General features: G+C 44.0%; 1 protein-coding gene across 2 annotated transcripts in view; it reads left to right on the forward strand.

The window, feature by feature from the left end:
- The window catches only part of PKD1L1 (polycystin 1 like 1, transient receptor potential channel interacting), a 608,224-nt gene that overhangs the window by 420,289 nt on the left and 170,329 nt on the right, over window positions 1-17,606 (forward strand). For both annotated transcript variants that reach the window (XM_063922691.1, XM_063922693.1), the window contains exon 43: window positions 8,893-9,016. In XM_063922691.1, the coding sequence (XP_063778761.1) occupies window positions 8,893-9,016 (124 nt within the window). The remainder of the gene's footprint in view (window positions 1-8,892; window positions 9,017-17,606) is intronic.

Genomic DNA, 17,606 nt, shown 5'->3' on the forward strand with positions numbered 1-17,606 from the left:
TTTGATAGCAATGATCCTACCCAGCCAGGAAATGATGTGAGCCCTCCATTTTGCTAGTTCGGATTTAATCTTATTAAAAAGGCGTGGAAAATTCTCAGAGTACAAAGAGCTATAGTGGGATGTAATATAGACCCCTAAGTACTTAATCTTATTGGACTGCCAGCGAAGATCATAGGAAGAATGCAAGGAGCATTTTATGTTGTCTGAGGTATGTAATATCATGGCCTTGGATTTAGTAATATTGATTTTATAGCCCGCGAGGGAGCCGTATTCCTCTATTATCTGATACAAGACTGGAAGAGAAGATTGCGGCTGAGTAAGGGATAATAATACATCGTCTGCAAAGAGCGAGATCTTAAATTCCTGCGGGCCTACTTTCACCCCCGTATCCTGTCAGAATGTCTTATCATAGCAGCCAAGGGTTCTATAACCATGGCAAACACCAGGGGGGAGAGAGGACATCTCTGTCTTGTACCATTAGATAATGGGAAGGGGGCGGATAGTAAGATTAGTAAGAACTTTAGGTATGGGGAGGAATATAGAGCTGAGACTCCCGTTAGGAATTCTGCCGATAGACCAAACGCATGCAAGGTTTGAAATAAGGTTGAGACCAAAAGCAAGAAAGGGTCGCACAAGTCAAATATTTTGCAGAGAGGCCCCCTCCAAAATGTTACCCTTATCACTCGTATCAATATACTATGGTGGGGGGTGCTACCAAAGGCAAAGATTAGGGTTTAACAAGCACAAAGGAAGAGAAAAGTTGCCTTGAAATGGTGCACCATTTCAAGGCAACTTTTCTCTTCCTTTGTGCTTGTTAAGGTTTGAAATAAGAAGGGCCATGAGATGCGGTCATCGAGCGAGAGCATAATAGATGGTGCATGTCTGCAGTTCAATATTTGGATAAGATCTATTGTTCTTCCAGTGTTGTCCCTGGCCTGACGTCCAGGAATAAAACCCACCTGATCATAATGTATAAGACCAGGGAGAACTATATTGAGATGAGTAGCTAGAATTTTGGCATAAAGTTTAATATCCAAATTCAGTAGGGATATTGGCTTATAGTTAGCACAATCTCGGGGCTTTCTCCCTTCCTTGTGTATTACAATCACTCTAGCCTCCAGCATAGTGCTGTAGAATGGGGTGCCATGAAGTACAGCGTAAAACAATATTCTGAGATGAGGGATCAAGATAGAGGCAAATTTCTTATAGTATGAAGACGAGATCAAAATATCTGGGGCCCAGTACTCAAATTAGTGGAGTTTAAATTATTAGTATAGTAGTCCTGGATGCATATTTAAGGCATCGGGAGCATAAGTCACCTCGCCAAAGTCAGTATGCACAGCCAGAATATTGTTCTGAGAGTGCTGTGCCCTGAGGCGGGATGCTAGAATTCTATCCGCTTTGTCCCCCCTCTCATAGAAAGTCTGTATAAGCCTCTGAAGAGTGCACTCCGAAAGAAAAAGTGAAGTCTCAGATTTCGCTTTAAGCAAAAGTTCTAAGTTAGCAGGGGTTGGGGAAAGTTTATGTTGCCTTTCAAGTGTCCGAAGCTTAGTAGAAAGAGAGAGAAGTGGGATTCCCTTGATTTTTTTTAACCTGGAGGCCTGTCATATCAAGTGGCTGCGTAGAACATCCTTATAAGCTTCCCATAAAGTAATAGGAGATATCTCCGGTAGATCATTAAGTAAGAAAAAGTCAGTGAGACATCAATTTGGTCAGTAAGTTCTGGGCTATGTAAAAGGGAGTCATTTAACCTCCAAGAGGCAGGAGGGGGATGAGGGACTATAGAAAGAAGATCAACAGTGACCGGGCAATGGTCGGACCATATCATAGGGAGTATACGTGTAGAGGTAGATTTAGGGGATGAGCATATCAATGCTAGAGTAGGAATTATGGACAGAGGAGTAGAACGTATAGTTCCTAGTTAGAGGTTTCCGTTAATCTATATGAGTCATATAGCTGCTGGTGTTTCAAGAGAGTGAGCAAGGCCAAAGATGCAGAAGATGGAGGTTTGGGACTAGAAGGGAGAGGAAAGGAAGGGGATGATCTATCAAGGGAGGCGTCAAGGACTTCGTTAAAGTCACCTGCTACAATGAGTTCCCCTTTTCGGAGTCTAGTCAAATGGGAGTTCAGAGTCCTAAAAAAGGAAGCCTGGTTTTGGTTCGGAACATATATATTAACCAGGGTACATAAGGTGTTATTGGGTTTCCCAACAAGAATGAGCCATCTACCTGATCTGTCCACATGACTGTATATAAGGCCAAACGTAAGGTGAGCAGCCAACAAAAAGGAAACCCCCCGTTTTTTATGTGTGGCATTACAAGCATGAAAAGTGAGCGGGTAAGATTTAGATTTTAGGTCAGGGTGAAGGGATTTCTTAAAATGGGTTTCTTGTAAAAAGACTATATCGCTCATCGCCCGTTTGAGTAAGAGAAAGAGCTTGGTGTGTTTGGAAGGGCTGTTCAAACCTTTAACGTTGTGTGAATATAGCCTAAGAGCCATGAAATTCGTCTCTTCGTGTCACATCATGTCCCTCCTCCAAACATCACACCTCTATAACAAACCAAACTAGAAACATTATAAACAGAAATAGTAGTTGGCATACATCTTTACACATTTGACTGAGAGAAGAAGGAAAGAAGAACAAAAGAAACAGAATTTGGAAAAGTGGGAAAGAATGGAATGTTGGGGACCAGAAGAAAGCACATCTGGTCTAACATGCCGGTCAGAAAACGACAGAAAAGAGTCACTAAGTGACAGCGACCGGACTCTAGTATAAGACCCTACTAAAGGGACACAGCCTAGTCGGCCCAGGGGCATCAGGTATAGTGGCTACCTAACATCGTGAGTCCTGAGTCTAGGGACCAGTATCAATGGGAGAGAAAAGGAACAAAATGCTCCAATCCCTACTACTTTGTAAGGTAGACAGTATTTAACACGGAACCTCCCGAGGTCCAACCAGAGATTGTATGGAACTGGTGAGGACGATAATAGGAGACAAAGTGGGGAGCGCCAGCGCTATAACATGAGAGTATGATATCTTTAGGGGGAACTGCAACTATGAACAAACCTAACAGGTATTCAAACAGTGCAAAGAACATAATGTCGGCACATATAAGTATGGTGATGAGAGACGAAGGCTAGAAGACAACATGGAAATAAGAAAATATTACATCACCAAATCATATAGGTATTCCGAAATGGAAGAGAACAGGATCAAACAGCCTAAATACACATAAAACATCAGGTCCGAGGACCGGCCGAAGCAAATTTCCTCGCAGAGGGTACTCTTCTCCAATCTCAATTTAGGGAGCGTTGAGGCGTAACATTCGCCTCCGAGGGAGCAGCAAAATGCGTCCACTGCAGTGAATCAGATGACGACAACGGAAGAGAGAGACCCAAGGAGTCCAGGAGTCGGTGAGCTCCGACCATGTCTTCAGCCGAATGAAGGTGGTTACGGTGCCAAACCAGGATGTGGAAGGGGAAACCCCATCTGTAGCGGATGCCATTGTCTCTAAGTACCGAGCTAATAGGCCTGAAGTCCTTTCTCTTGAGCAAGGTCGCAGGTGCAATGTCCTGGAATATTTGGAGTGAATGACCTTGAAACTGTATGTTGGTGGTCTTCCTAGCTTCCCTGAGTATATCTTCTTTGGTCGTGTAGTAATGGCAGCACAGAATAACATCTCTAGGCTGAGCAGAATCCTGTGAATGGGGACAGAGAGCCCTATGGGCCCTATCTAACAATAGGTGGTCTTCCGGAGTCGTCGGTGAAAGGTGCAAAAACAGTTTTTTAAGGTAGTCAACTAGAGACGTCATATCAACCTCCTCAGGGACACCTCTAATGCGGAGATTATTATGTCACGCTCTATTGTCCTGATCTTCCTGGTGTTCCAGGATGAGCTGAACCTCCTGTTTTAGACCTTGAAGTTCATCACCCAGTCTCTGTTGGGAAGTAATCACGTCGTCCACTTTAGATTCTAGATGGTCCGTTCGATCGCCAAGTTCAGTAACGTCGGCTTTTAGAGAAGAGATCCCCATGTGCACTTCCACCTGCACCGCCTGGATAGACTTCCTCGTCTCCTGTACTTCACGGAAAAGCATTTGTAAATCTTTCCAAGTCAATAGGGAATGATCCGAGTCCTCCGAGTCCGAAACACCAGGGAGCAAGGGGGTTTTCCGACCCAAAGTTTTAGCAGCTGAGAAGGCACATTTTTTAAGACTTTGGGTCAGGTCTGATCCATTTTGTTTTTTGTTGCTTTTAGGCATGGGGGAGCCACAAATAAGTCAATACGAGTAAATCACTGTAATATGTAATACGTAGTTAGGTAAGTCTCCGTAGTAGGGAAACGGCACTGTAATTATGGTTTCATAATTAGTATAAAATGAAAGTCCCAAGACTCAGGGCATCATCTACAAATTCACATTGTGTAAAAATTGGGCTCCCACAGGCCGATTAAATCAAACAACAAAGCTCACCACTAGATGGAGCTCTGGCTCTATTCATCAGATGTGATACAGGCAGGGTTCTGATGACATGGTGGTTGATAGTAGAGACATACAACATACATAAAACACAGTCCGAGGGGGTCCCCCCCCCCCCAGAGTCTGATCACTGGCACTTGGAGTGAGTATTTATCCAACAGTGGTGATAGGTAGTGGGGATCATAGGCAGCAATGACACAGGGTTGTGGGCTGCAGATGTCGCCTTCCTGCTCACCACTGTCACGCAGCACATCAGGGACTACCAGTGACCAGGGTGCTCCACAATACCTTCAGTAGCAGGCAGTGTCAGCTGAGGGTCAGAGGATCAGGGAGTTCCATTTCCAAGATGACCGCTGGGATTTGGAGAGTAGCTGGTGCTTCTCCTCTCTTATGCCGTGTCGGCGCGGCTAATGTGGCTCCCAGGGGTGCGGAGGTAAGGAGGCAGATTAGCTTATTCTCCGGCGCAGGAGGGAGGCCTCTCAGGTCAGTTTAGCAGCTCACAGCTCCGTTCCCGGGCTTCCGGCGGTGCACGCGTCTGCTGGTGTAAATACAGTCCTCGGCTCCACAGGCAGAAGTAGGCCGCGGGCTGGAGGGGCAGAGCGGAGCCCACCACAGCATCTCAGAGCTGCAGCGGGAGTGCAGGGACGGCGGTAATCTGTAAAACAGGGCGATAGGGGTGTCTAGGAGGGGGGAAAGGTCGCAAACTGTGTGTCTCTTTCGGGAGCCCAGATGGAACATGACTGCCCCGAATGCCCGGCAGGCCACGTTCCCCCAAATATGTCTTTCAACCATACAGTATATTGTGGTTACAGAATCAGTTGGTAAATGAAACTCAAAAGATCCAATCATATATAACCAAGAAAGCAGATGAGCTACGGTATGATACAGAACATTTTAATTTCAGATTGGCCTTAATTATACCCCACATTTGTATATGACAAATAACAGTAATCAGTGTTCTCCCCACGCTTTAAATTACGGGTGGTCCACCCGGCAAGCGTCCTCTTGTCGCCCTGCAGCCAAGGCCCCCTGTCGTTCGGCAGCTCTTACCGCCACTGTATCCCGTATGGATCGCCCGGCAGCCCCAGTAATTTGCACATCCCCTGTCATTCGCCCGGCACCCTCTTCAACGGTAACATGTTTCTGGCGGAAAGGGATGTTGGACGGAGCTCCAGATGTGATATCGGCTGCAGTCACATGATCTATGTAGCGCTCCATCCAGTATCCGGGGATGTGCATACTGTGATGTTGATGAAGGGCAGAGATCCCTCCTGCTGCTTAAAAGGAAGAGGCGCGCTGTCTGGGCGAGAACAGATGCCTGAGCATATTGAAGAGGGTGGTCGTCCATCGACCACTCTCTGTTATTTTTATCACTGTGTCTTGGGTCAGGAGCAGTAAAAACAACTGTGTGGAGCTAGTAAGGGGGCAAAAACTTGTTTAAGTATGTGAGAGCTGTTTGTGGGGGCAATTAGTATTTTGAAAAGCTGTTTAAAAAACAATTGTGCCAGCCAATGAGGGCAAAGAGCTCTGCTGTTTAAATATCTGAGAGCTGTTTGTGGGGGTAGTCAGTATTCTGAAAAGCTGTTTAAAAAACAATTGTGCCAGCGGGTGTAGTAGGGTATGCCGGCGGCTAGGCTCCCGGCGGCCAGCATACCGACGTCGGAATCCCGACCGCCGGCATACTGACAGCTGGGCGAGTGCAAATGAGCCCTCTGCGGGCTCGCTGCACGCACCACGCTATCTATTCTCCCTCCAGGGGGGTCGTGGACCCGCAAGAGGGAGAAAAAGTGTCAGTGTCAGTATGCCGGGTGTCGGGATTCCGGCACCGGTATACTGTGCGCCGGGTTCCCGACAGCCGGCAAACTGAAGACCACCCGTGCCAGCAAGTGTGGCCAGTAACTGCAGACTTTTAGATTATGAAAAGGCTGCAGACGACTGGGCCTCTAAGAAAAGAGGTGAATTAAGGTATATAAAAATCTCAAGTTTAAAACAATATGGTCATGATTTAAACATTTTATTATTGTGAAGGCCCCCACCTGGCTACTTCTTAATACCACCTGGCTGGAAACAATTCTGGGGAGAACATTGAGTAATAATTACTTTCTGTTGTGGTTTTATGTACTATTTGGATAGTGCGTTTCTGGATAAGAGCTCTCGTAGCAGTAGGTATTTGTCTACAATAAAATAAAAATAATCACAGGCCACAAGTTAAAACAGTGCCCTAACAGTTCATGTTTTCCAGACCAGACTATACAATAATTATTTACAAGTGAACTTGACTTTTTGGTGCCCTGTGCCAGAGATAATTGACCGACACTCCCCCCTTCCCCCCATTTTTCCAATAGGGACATAAGGCTCATGCCTCGTAGGGGCATGAAAAGATTGATCCCAGAGAAAGCCCATGCTATGATGCCTCTTCCCACATTTTAGATAGATAGATAGAAATTCATGCACTTAACTTGAGAGATCGTTGTTATTTACTTACAATACCCTTTATTAAACACTTTTCAATAACTTACCATACCCAATATTCAAACCTATTGAATTCTAATCAAACCTGTTTAATTCTAATCAAACACCCTACTCATTGAGCTATTTGATCCTGCAGAAAGACTATGAACACTATATGAAGCTATTGGTACTTTGTAAAAATAATAATGAGCATTCCAATTGAGCAGATCTATGTAGTGTGCAGCCACACATCCAATCCCTTCCAGCCGCACACTACATAGATCTGCTCAGCTGCAATGCTGATCATTTACCACAAAATGATCAGGTAAACTGATGATCAAGGTAATCTTCAAATAGTTAGAATTAGAATTATCTAGCTTAGAATTATCTAGCTTTCTATGCAAGGGCAGATAGCTCAATTAATAGATTGTCTGACTGCAATGCCAAAGGCAATGGGTTTGAATCCCGGGTATGTCAGCATCTTGAAATGTAATAAAGGACAGTGTGACTGAATAACAAAGAAATCTCAAGTTGAGTTCATAAATGTTGCATAAGTAATAGCGACAGAAGGGGTCAGGGTAGGAGACAGCAGCGGTCAGGAGATTCTGGCAGAGGCGTAGCTAGGGTTTTCGGAGCCCAGGGCAAGATGAAAAATGGTGCCCCCCCCCTCCAAAAAAAAACCCCACCAAAAGAAGCATGTGCGCGCGCCGGAGGCACGCGTGGCGCAAAAAATGGGCGTGGCCACACTCCAGAAGGGGTGTAGCCATGCCCCAGAAGGGGTGTGGCCACTGAAAATTGCCCACAGGGCCAGTTACATTGCCCCACAGTGCCAGATACAATGCCCCACAGTGCCGGATACATGCCCCACAGTGCCAGATACATGCCCCACAGTGCCAGATACAATGCTACAATGATACACTGCCAGATATAATTGTGTTGATATGTGAGGGGAGGAGAGCGCAGCGCCTCTCCTTCCCCTCACCGCTCCAGGTCTCCGGCGGCTGTGTGGCGCCGGTTCACTAGCCAATCAGAGCTCCCGGACTGGCAGCCAATCAGGAGATGGTCTGCAAGCTCTGGTTGGCTAACGCCGCCGGAGACCGACACACGCAGCGCTGCTAGTGCTGGCAGCGGCGGTGAGGGGAAGGAGAGACACTGCACTCTCCTCCCCTCACATTTCGGCATGACGGGGGCGAGTGGGGCATGATGCCCTGCCCGCCGGCGACGCCCCCCTCTCCTGGGCCTGCCAAGGCGCCCAGGGCACATGCCCCACTCGCCCTACCCTAGTTACGCCTCTGGATTCTGGGCTTCAAAGAGGGGGAAAGCTGCAAGTGAAAGTAATTAAAACAGATAATTGACAAGTGCCGCGCAGAGCCGGCCTTAGGCATAGGCAAACTAGGCAAATGCCTAGGGTATTTAGTATGCTTAGGGGCACCAGCAGCTTCTGCTGATTAAAATGATATGCAGCATGCCTATATTCTGTTTGTGACTGCTGCTGTATCTGCATACAAAATGCTACGTTGCAGTGTATTCATAGAAATCACTGTAATGTAGCATTTCGTATGCAGATACAGCCGCAGTCGCACACAGAATATAGGCATGCTGCATAAGCTGCTTGTGTATCCTAGCCACATAGTAATGCAAATAAGATGCATTTTCATAAACAAAAGGCGCCCGACGTTAGCAGAGCTGCCAGCTGACTCATGCCAGGCATCTCCTGCAGAACTAGCGGCGGTGCTAGGGGGCACCAGCCAAAATCTTGCCTAGGGCATCATATTGGTTAGGGCCGGCTCTGGTGCCGCTAAAAGCGTCCCCCTGCCCTGCAGCGCTATGTGTGGTGCACCCTCCGCAAACACCTAGTTACAGCCCTGTTCCTCTATTTATTGCTTCAGTTCACAACTCTTAAATTGTTTCAAATTAAAATATGGTTAGACTGCTTCTGATTCAAATCTAATTTCCTCTCAGAAATGTTAAACAGCCATTTGGTGAAATCATTACAGAGGATCACTGGTGGAATTGGAGCTTCAATGTACTACTTGATGGGCTGTACTGGAATAAATGGTACAATAATGTTTCTGCAAGTACTGAGGTAAACTAATCAACTGTAATGCAATAAACATGCACTTACTGTAGTTTTGCAAAAATAAATATTGCAAACATTCTGTATTATAAGCAAATGTATTATAAAACTATATACCAAATATTTGATTTATAAATCACAACCTGACATGTTTTGGATATACTGTAGATATATATATATATATATATATATATATATATATAGTGAAGGGCTTGTTAGAAGGGGGGGGGGGGGGGGCATAGTACATTTGAAGAGGAAGATGAGCCGGGCAGCAGCACTGAGGATAGATTGGAGTGGAGAAAGGCATCTGTCAAGGCTGCCAGATAGGAGGAGATTACAGTAGTCCACTCTGGATATGACCAGTGAGTGGATAAGGGTCTTAGGGGTCTATTCATGAAGCAGTGAAAAGTGTGGAGAAGTGAGCCAGTGGAGAAGTGGCCCATGGCAACCAATCAGCATTGACGTAACATTTAGAATTTGCATACTATAAAATTATACAGAGCAGCTGATTGGTTGCCATGGGCAACTTTTCTACTGGTTCACTTCTCTACTCTTTTCACTGCTTCATGAATAAACCCCTTAGTAGTATCCTGGGTGAAAAAGGATCTAATCTTGGAAATAGTTTTGAGATGAAAATGGCAGGTTTGGGAGAGGTGCTGAATATGTGGTTTGAAGGATAGGGAGGAGTCAAGGATTACTCCAAGACAGCACGCTGGGGGGCTATTGGAGATAGTAGTGCAATTAATAGATAATGAAATTGTGGAAGGTGAGCTTGAGTGGAAAGATGATTAGCTCAGTCTTAGATATGTTAAGTTTAAGAAAGCTCTGGGACCTCCAAGAAGAGATCGCAGGGAGACAGTTGGAGATATGATTGAGGAGAGCAGGGGAGCAGTCCAAGGCGAAAAGGTAGATTTGAATATCATCAGCATAGAGATGATATTGTAAATCAAAAGAGCTAATGATCTCACTTCTATGTAGCTGGTGGTGTGCTCTGCGCTCCATATGAAGGTTAATTGTATGTCTAAATATCCGTGCAGCCCAGGTTAGAGTAGGAAACTCTTTTCGGTTGTTTCCTTAATTTTTGCAATCTCTGGGGGGAAAGGACCAACCTTTGGCGCTACTGGATATTACTCAGCAATAATAAATTAATAAATCACAGTTTCTCTTCCTGTGCAAAATTGTCCTGTTATGAATTCATAAGTAACAACTTATAACAAGAGAATACAGTGTAATTCTATTTCCTCTTTCTGTGTAAATTATTTTGTTAATGGTATATCGATTTTGCAAATATGTTAATGCATTAAAATAAATAGTATATACAAAATATATATGACTATGATGAATAAATGAGTCAACAATGAAAAATAGAAATAAAATCTTTGTATAATTGGAATAAACTTATTTAATAGGCTAGTAGTTATGTTAAAAAATGATAGTGTTTATATATACCTTAATAACTGAGCGCGCTTTCCATAGTTGATTAAAATATTATCTAAACATTCAGTGCAGTTAATACAATTAGCACAATATATAAAAAAGCATGAAGGGGACCGGTCTCCAAATATATATGAAGTGGTGACTCGTCAAGCAAGTACTCTGGCTGAACGTTTTATGTCCGCAAAGTCCGTTTTTTACAAAGTTCCCGGTTTTGTTAGATCTTATTCGTTAGGTAGCTTCTAATACAAGTGCAGAGTACTCGCAGTGCTTCAGCATCGGGTAAAAGTTTGTATGAGCGCTTACGTGTCTTCACCCCGTCCGGGGCTGGGGAATCCGTTTTACTTGTGTCCTTTGGTGCTGCTAATGTTTCTTCCTCGGAGCCGCGGTGTGTTACAGGCGCCTGTAACTCCGATCCTCGTGGTGTTCTCTCGCCGGCGTCTTCCAGGTGGTCAGGATCTCCGGGTCTCGGATGAAAAGGGGGGCGTGGACCAACGCGTTTCACTCGGCCAATAGTGCCGTGCTTCGTCAGGGACAATGTAGTGACGTGTGCCTCGGGTTCTCTTATGTAGTGTTGAGTTTAATGTGATTGGTCCATAGTAATTCCCTTTCTTGAATAAAACAATTCTGTTAACAACTTCTTATTAAAGTCCTTCCATTATTTTAATTAGCGTTGTTGCTAACATTTTCCTATACAGTGCATTGCTAAAGAGAAACAAACATTGATATTAGGTAACTTAATTGTAGCAAAACAGGCTTTTAATAGATTCTTTTCTTTGGGTTTGTTGCTTCAGCCGAAACATAGTATCTAGTATGTCCTTATATAGTGTTACCTTTAATAGTATTTGGTATATTGCTATTCTTCACAAAGGTGTTTGTAATGAAATACTGTCGTAATGGATACGTGCTTACTACTTATGCGGCTAGTAGGAATGTAAAGAAAATCGCTTGTAATGATTCTTTATTATTCTCACTGTCAAAACAGTGTTTGGTATGTCTATATATGGTTTCTCGTAGGATGTTTACTAAAGCAGTATTGGACTAATATTTCGGGATAGTATGGTGATATTTTTCCCACCTGTAGTTAAAAGGTGTTTATTAATATTTGTTTATAGGTAAAAAGATGAGATATGAGAATTAATGTGCAACTTGATTTAAATGTAGGTTCTGGAGGATTTCCACAGTGTACACAAACTGTGCATAATTCTTTTTCCTTGTTTATCGTTGTTTTATTCCAGGTGTTATTCCTTTTTTCTTTCTTTCCTTTTCTTTATTCTTTAGTTGCGGATTTTCCTTGGATGATTGGTCCTCATTCCACTTGTATCTCAAACAGGTTGCTCCAGGTTCCCATCAGGGTGTCGCTGCGTATTTTATTGCTGCACCTAGGGTTCATAAATGGGCCCCCATTTTATTACTTGCTAGGCCCACCCTACTTAACTTCCAAGTTCGGGATGGGATTGGGTGGTCTATGGATGGTATGGCAGTATTAATCTGCATGCTTACAACCCCGGTGGTGTGGGCAAGTCCTGCTGGGTACTTGTGGTGTTGGTCAGTCTCCCAGGAAGCTGCTGAGTTCGAAGTCGATATTGAGCCCCTTTGGTGCCAGGGTTTGAATATTATATATCCACTTTGTTTCTTCTCTGGACATGGTTTTAATGTAATCTCCACCCCGCCAGGGTATTTGAACTTTCTTAATTGCTATAAAATTCAGGAGACTTCCATCGTGCTTGTGGTTCCTTTTAAAATGGTCTGAAACGCTATGTGTCTCTATTTCTTTCTCGATGTTTTTAAGATGTTCGTTTATCCTTGTTTTAAGGCTTCTTGCAGTCCGTCCTATGTATTGTAGATTATATAAACAGGTTAAGAGATAAATTACTCCTGTTGTGTCGCAGGTCATCTTTGCTTTTCTTTTGAAAGTTTCTTTAGTTTCATTAGAAGTGAAGTTACTAACTGGTTTGGTGCTCCTATGCTTGCATGTTCTGCATGCTTTACATCTCGTGCAGTGGTAGAATCCCGGTATGGTGTCGTTTATCCAAGTCTTTTTTTCTTCCTTTTTGTTTTCGGGTATAAAGCTGGAAACTAGTTCTAGTTTTATGTTTGGTGCTTTCCTGTAAATGATCCTTGGTCAGTCTTGTATGTACTCTTTGATTTCCTCATCACGTCTAAGTATAGGCCAGTTCTTGTTGATTATTTTCTCAAAGTTTCTGTACTGACTGTTGTAATTGGTGATAAAGGTCACTTCTTTTAGTTCTTCTTGGCTTTTCTCTTTGTATTTTAGAAGGTCTTCTCTTTTTGTTTCCTTTGCTGTTTCTATGGCTTTATGAACGATGTCTTTTTTGTAGTTCCTATCAAGGAATGTCTCTTTTAATGTCAATGTTTGTTCTTCAAAGGTGGTGGTGTTTGAACAGTTCCTCTTGAATCTTTTAAATTGTCCTCCAGGTATTCCTTTCAGCCAATTTTTATGGTGGTCGCTGGGTGCTGGTATGTAATTGTTACAGTCTACGGACTTAATGTAGGTTTTTGTCTGTATCGTTCCATTCTCAATGTAGATTGTTAGATCCAGAAAGTTTATTGTTTCGTAACTGTGTGTTTCTGTGAATTCCAGATTTAGATTATTGGTGTTGATGTGGTTTGTGAATTCCATGAGTTCGTTAAGTGGTCCTGTCCAGATGACTATGATATCGTCAATATAACGTTTGCAAAGTGCTATGTGTTCTAATGAACTGTTGTTCTTCCAAATGAAGTCTTCCTCCCACTGCGCCATAAACAGGTTCGCGTAACTCGGCGCAAATTTCGTGCCCATAGCGGTCCCGCGAACCTGCCTATAGTGGGTCTTGTTGTACCAAAGTGCATTGTGGCCGAGGATAAAATTAATGCCCTCTACCACGAAACTTATCTGGTCTTCCGGTAAGTCTGGTTGTCTTTCTAAGACTTGTGTAATGGCCTTGCATCGATTTTTGTGGTCTATGCATGTATACAGTGCTTTAACATCGTAGGTCACTAGGATGTAGTCGTCATTCCATTGTATTTCGTCCAGTAATTTCAGTATTTGCGTGGTGTCTCTGAGGTAGCTTTTTTGCGAAGTTACTATTGTTTGTAGTATGTTATCTATGTATTCTGGTAAATGAGTGGTTAGTGATCCGATTCCTGACACTATAGGTCTTCCTGGTGGGTTTGTGATGTCTTTATGGATTTTGGGTAAGAAATAGAAAACCGGAGTTCTTGGGTTTATTTGTTGAAGGAATACTTTCTCTTTTTTGTTTAAGATTCCTTTTGTGCTTCCTTTTTTTTATCAATGTTTCATATTCTTTCTTGTATAGTTCAATTGGGTTGCTTGCGAGTTCCTCATATGTTTCTTTGTCAGCCAGGAGTCTCATTGCTTCCTGGTGATATTTCTCTTTGTCTAAAATCACAATTCCTCCTCCCTTGTCTGCGGGTTTTATTACTATCTGTTTGTTTTCTTTCAATTCTCTAAGTCCTTTTCTTTCTTCAAGAGGAGGAAAAAGGAAAACAGAAACAAAGAAAAACAAATACAGAAAAATCTACAAAGAAGAAGAACAAAATCCCTAGGCATCTACAACATAAGCAAACACAAGCTCACCCAAACCCAAAGAAGCCTTCTAAGGAAGGGCGTAAAATTCGCACAATCTAACAAATTCAATCAATTCCAATCATTCATAGATTTACATCGCTTCATGAGAAAATTAAGCTTAAAAAAATTCTTTAACAGAAACAAAAAAGACCAAGATGAGCCAAGTACAAGCGAGAAAAACATAGATGGGTACAAACACACCAATTTAAAAGAAAAATCTAAATTCTACCCGAAACACATTAAAGGACCCTTTCTTGAAGCATTCGAGAAGTCTGTGGAACAGGATCTCGAAAATCTCAACATCAATCCATCCAAAAACAAAAAAACCCTCAACCTAACCAGCGAAGAAAGAAAAGGACTTAGAGAATTGAAAGAAAACAAACAGATAGTAATAAAACCCGCAGACAAGGGAGGAGGAATTGTGATTTTAGACAAAGAGAAATATCACCAGGAAGCAATGAGACTCCTGGCTGACAAAGAAACATATGAGGAACTCGCAAGCAACCCAATCAAACTATACAAGAAAGAATATGAAACATTGATAAAGAAAGGAAGCACAAAAGGAATCTTAAACAAAAAAGAGAAAGCATTCCTTCAACAAATAAACCCAAGAACTCCGGTTTTCTATTTCTTACCCAAAATCCATAAAGACATCACAAACCCACTAGGAAGACCTATAGTGTCAGGAATCGGATCACTAACCACTCATTTATCAGAATACATAGATAACACACTACAAACAATAGTAACTTCGCTAAAAAGCTACCTCAGAGACACCACACAAATACTGAAATTACTGGACGAAATACAATGGAATGACGACTACATCCTAGTGACCTACGATGTTAAAGCATTGTATACATGCATAGACCACCAAAATGGATGCAAGGCCATTACACAAGTCTTAGAAAGACACCCAGACTTACCGGAAGACCAGATAAGTTTCATGGTAGAGGGCATTAATTTTATCCTCGGCCACAATGCATTTTGGTACAACAAGACCCACTATAGGCAGGTTCGCGGGACCGCTATGGGCATGAAATTCGTGCCGAGTTACGCGAACCTGTTTATGGCGCAGTGGGAGGAAGACTTCATTTGGAAGAACAACAGTTCATTAGAACACATAGCACTTTGGAAACGTTATATTGACGATATCATAGTCATCTGGACAGGACCACTTAAGAAACTCATGGAATTCACAAACCACATCAACACCAATAATCTAAATCTGGAATTCACAGAAACACACAGTTACGAAACAATAAACTTTCTGGATCTAACAATCTACACTGAGAATGGAACGATACAGACAAAAACCTACATTAAGTCCGTAGACTGTAACAATTACACACCAGCAACCAGCAACCACCATAAAAATTGGCTGAAAGGAATACCTGGAGGACAATTTAAAAGATTCAAGAGGAACTGTTCAAACAACACCACCTTTGAAGAACAAACATTGACATTAAAAGAGAAATTCCTTGATAGGAACTACAAAAAAGACATCGTTCATAAAGCCATAGAAACAGCAAAGGAAACAAAAAGAGAAGACCTTCTAAAATACAAAGAGAAAAGCCAAGAAGAACTAAAAGAAGTGACCTTTATCACCTATTACAACAGTCAGTACAGAAACTTTGAGAAAATAATCAACAAGAACTGGCCTATACTTAGACGCGATGAGGAAATCAAAGAGTACATACAAGACCGACCAAGGATCATTCATAGGAAGGCACCAAACATAAAACAAGAACTAGTTTCCAGATTTATACCCGAAAACAAAAAGGAAGAAAAAAAGACTTGAATAAACGACACCCAGGGCCGTTTCTAGACAATTTGGCTCCCAGTGCGAGATTTCAAAATGCGCCCCCCCCCCCATTGCTCTAAAAAAAAAAAAAAAAGTGTGCCCCCCCATATAGCCATAAAAAGAAAAAGCATGCGCGCGCCGTAGGCGCGCGCGCTCCCGACAAGGGTGTGTGGCCTGATTAAAATGGGCGTGGTCTCATTAAAGTGGGCATGGCCTCATCTGATATCATCACACCCACCACAGTACGGTAAAAATAAAAATGTCCCCTTTTTACACATTACAGCAGGCAAGTGTCCCCATATTACACAGCGCGGCAGGCAGGTGTCCCCATTTTACACAGCGCGGCAGGCAGGTGTCCCCATTTTACACAGCGCGGCAGGCAGGTGTCCCCATTTTACACAGTACGCAGGCAGGTGCCCCCATTTTACACAGTACGCAGGCAGGTATCCCCATTTTACAAAGTGCAGCAGGCAGGTATCCCCATTTTACACAGCGCGGCAGGCAGATATCCCCATTTTACACAGCACAGCAGGCAGATATCCCCATTTTACACAGCACGGCAGGCAGATATCCCCATTTTACACAGCACGGCAGGCAGATATCCCCATTTTACACAGTACGCAGGCAGGTGCCCCCATATTACACAGTACGCAGGCAGATGCCCCCATATTACACAGTACGCAGGCAGATGCCCCCATATTACACAGTACGCAGGCAGATGCCCCCATATTACACAGTACGCAGGCAGATGCCCCCATATTACACAGTACGCAGGCAGATGCCCCCATATTACACAGTACGCAGGTAGGTGCCCCCATATTACACAGTACGCAGGCAGATGCCCCCATATTACACAGTACGCAGGCAGATGCCCCCATATTACACAGTACGCAGGCAGGTGCCCCCATATTACACAGTACGCAGGCAGGTGCCCCCATATTACACAGTACGCAGGCAGGTGCCCCCATATTACACAGTACGCAGGCAGGTTCCCCCATATTACACAGTACGCAGGCAGGTGCCCCCATATTACACAGTGTGGCAGGCAGGTATCCCCATAGGCAGGTGCCCCCATATTACACAGTGTGGCAGGCAGGTATCCCCATAGGCAGGTGCCCCCATATTACACAGTGTGGCAGGCAGGTATCCCCATAGGCAGGTGCCCCCATATTACACAGTGTGGCAGGCAGGTATCCCCATAGGCAGGTGCCCCCATATTACACAGTGTGGCAGGCAGGTATCCCCATAGGCAGGTGCCCCCATTTTACACAGTGCGGCAGCGGCAGGCAGGTTTCAAGCTGAGGAGAAGGAAGGGGGAGAGGGGGGGAGAGAGAGAGAATACTTACGTCTTCCCGCTCTTCGGTCCCGCCGCCTCACGTCCCGCGCCGGCCGCCTCCTCCTTCTTGCTTCTCCTTCTCGCCTCTCCCGAGCGCTCCTGCTCGGGGGGCGGGGCTTTGCGGAATGACGCGTTTGCGTCGTGACGTCACGACGCAACGCGTCATTCCGCGAAACTCCGCCCCCCGAGCAGGAGCGCTCGGGAGAGGCAAGAAGGAGTAACTAAGTGCCGCGGCGGGCGCCCCGTGCAGTTGCACGGCTCGCCCGCCCCTAGAAACGGCACTGACGACACCATACTGGGATTCTACCACTGCACGAGATGTAAAGCATGCAGAACATGCAAGCATAGGAGCACCAAACCAGTTAGTAACTTCACTTCTAATGAAACTAAAGAAACTTTCAAAAGAAAAGATAAGATGACCTGCGACACAACA

Source organism: Pseudophryne corroboree, chromosome 5 (genome assembly GCF_028390025.1).
Source record: "Pseudophryne corroboree isolate aPseCor3 chromosome 5, aPseCor3.hap2, whole genome shotgun sequence".
NCBI lineage: Eukaryota > Metazoa > Chordata > Amphibia > Anura > Myobatrachidae > Pseudophryne > Pseudophryne corroboree.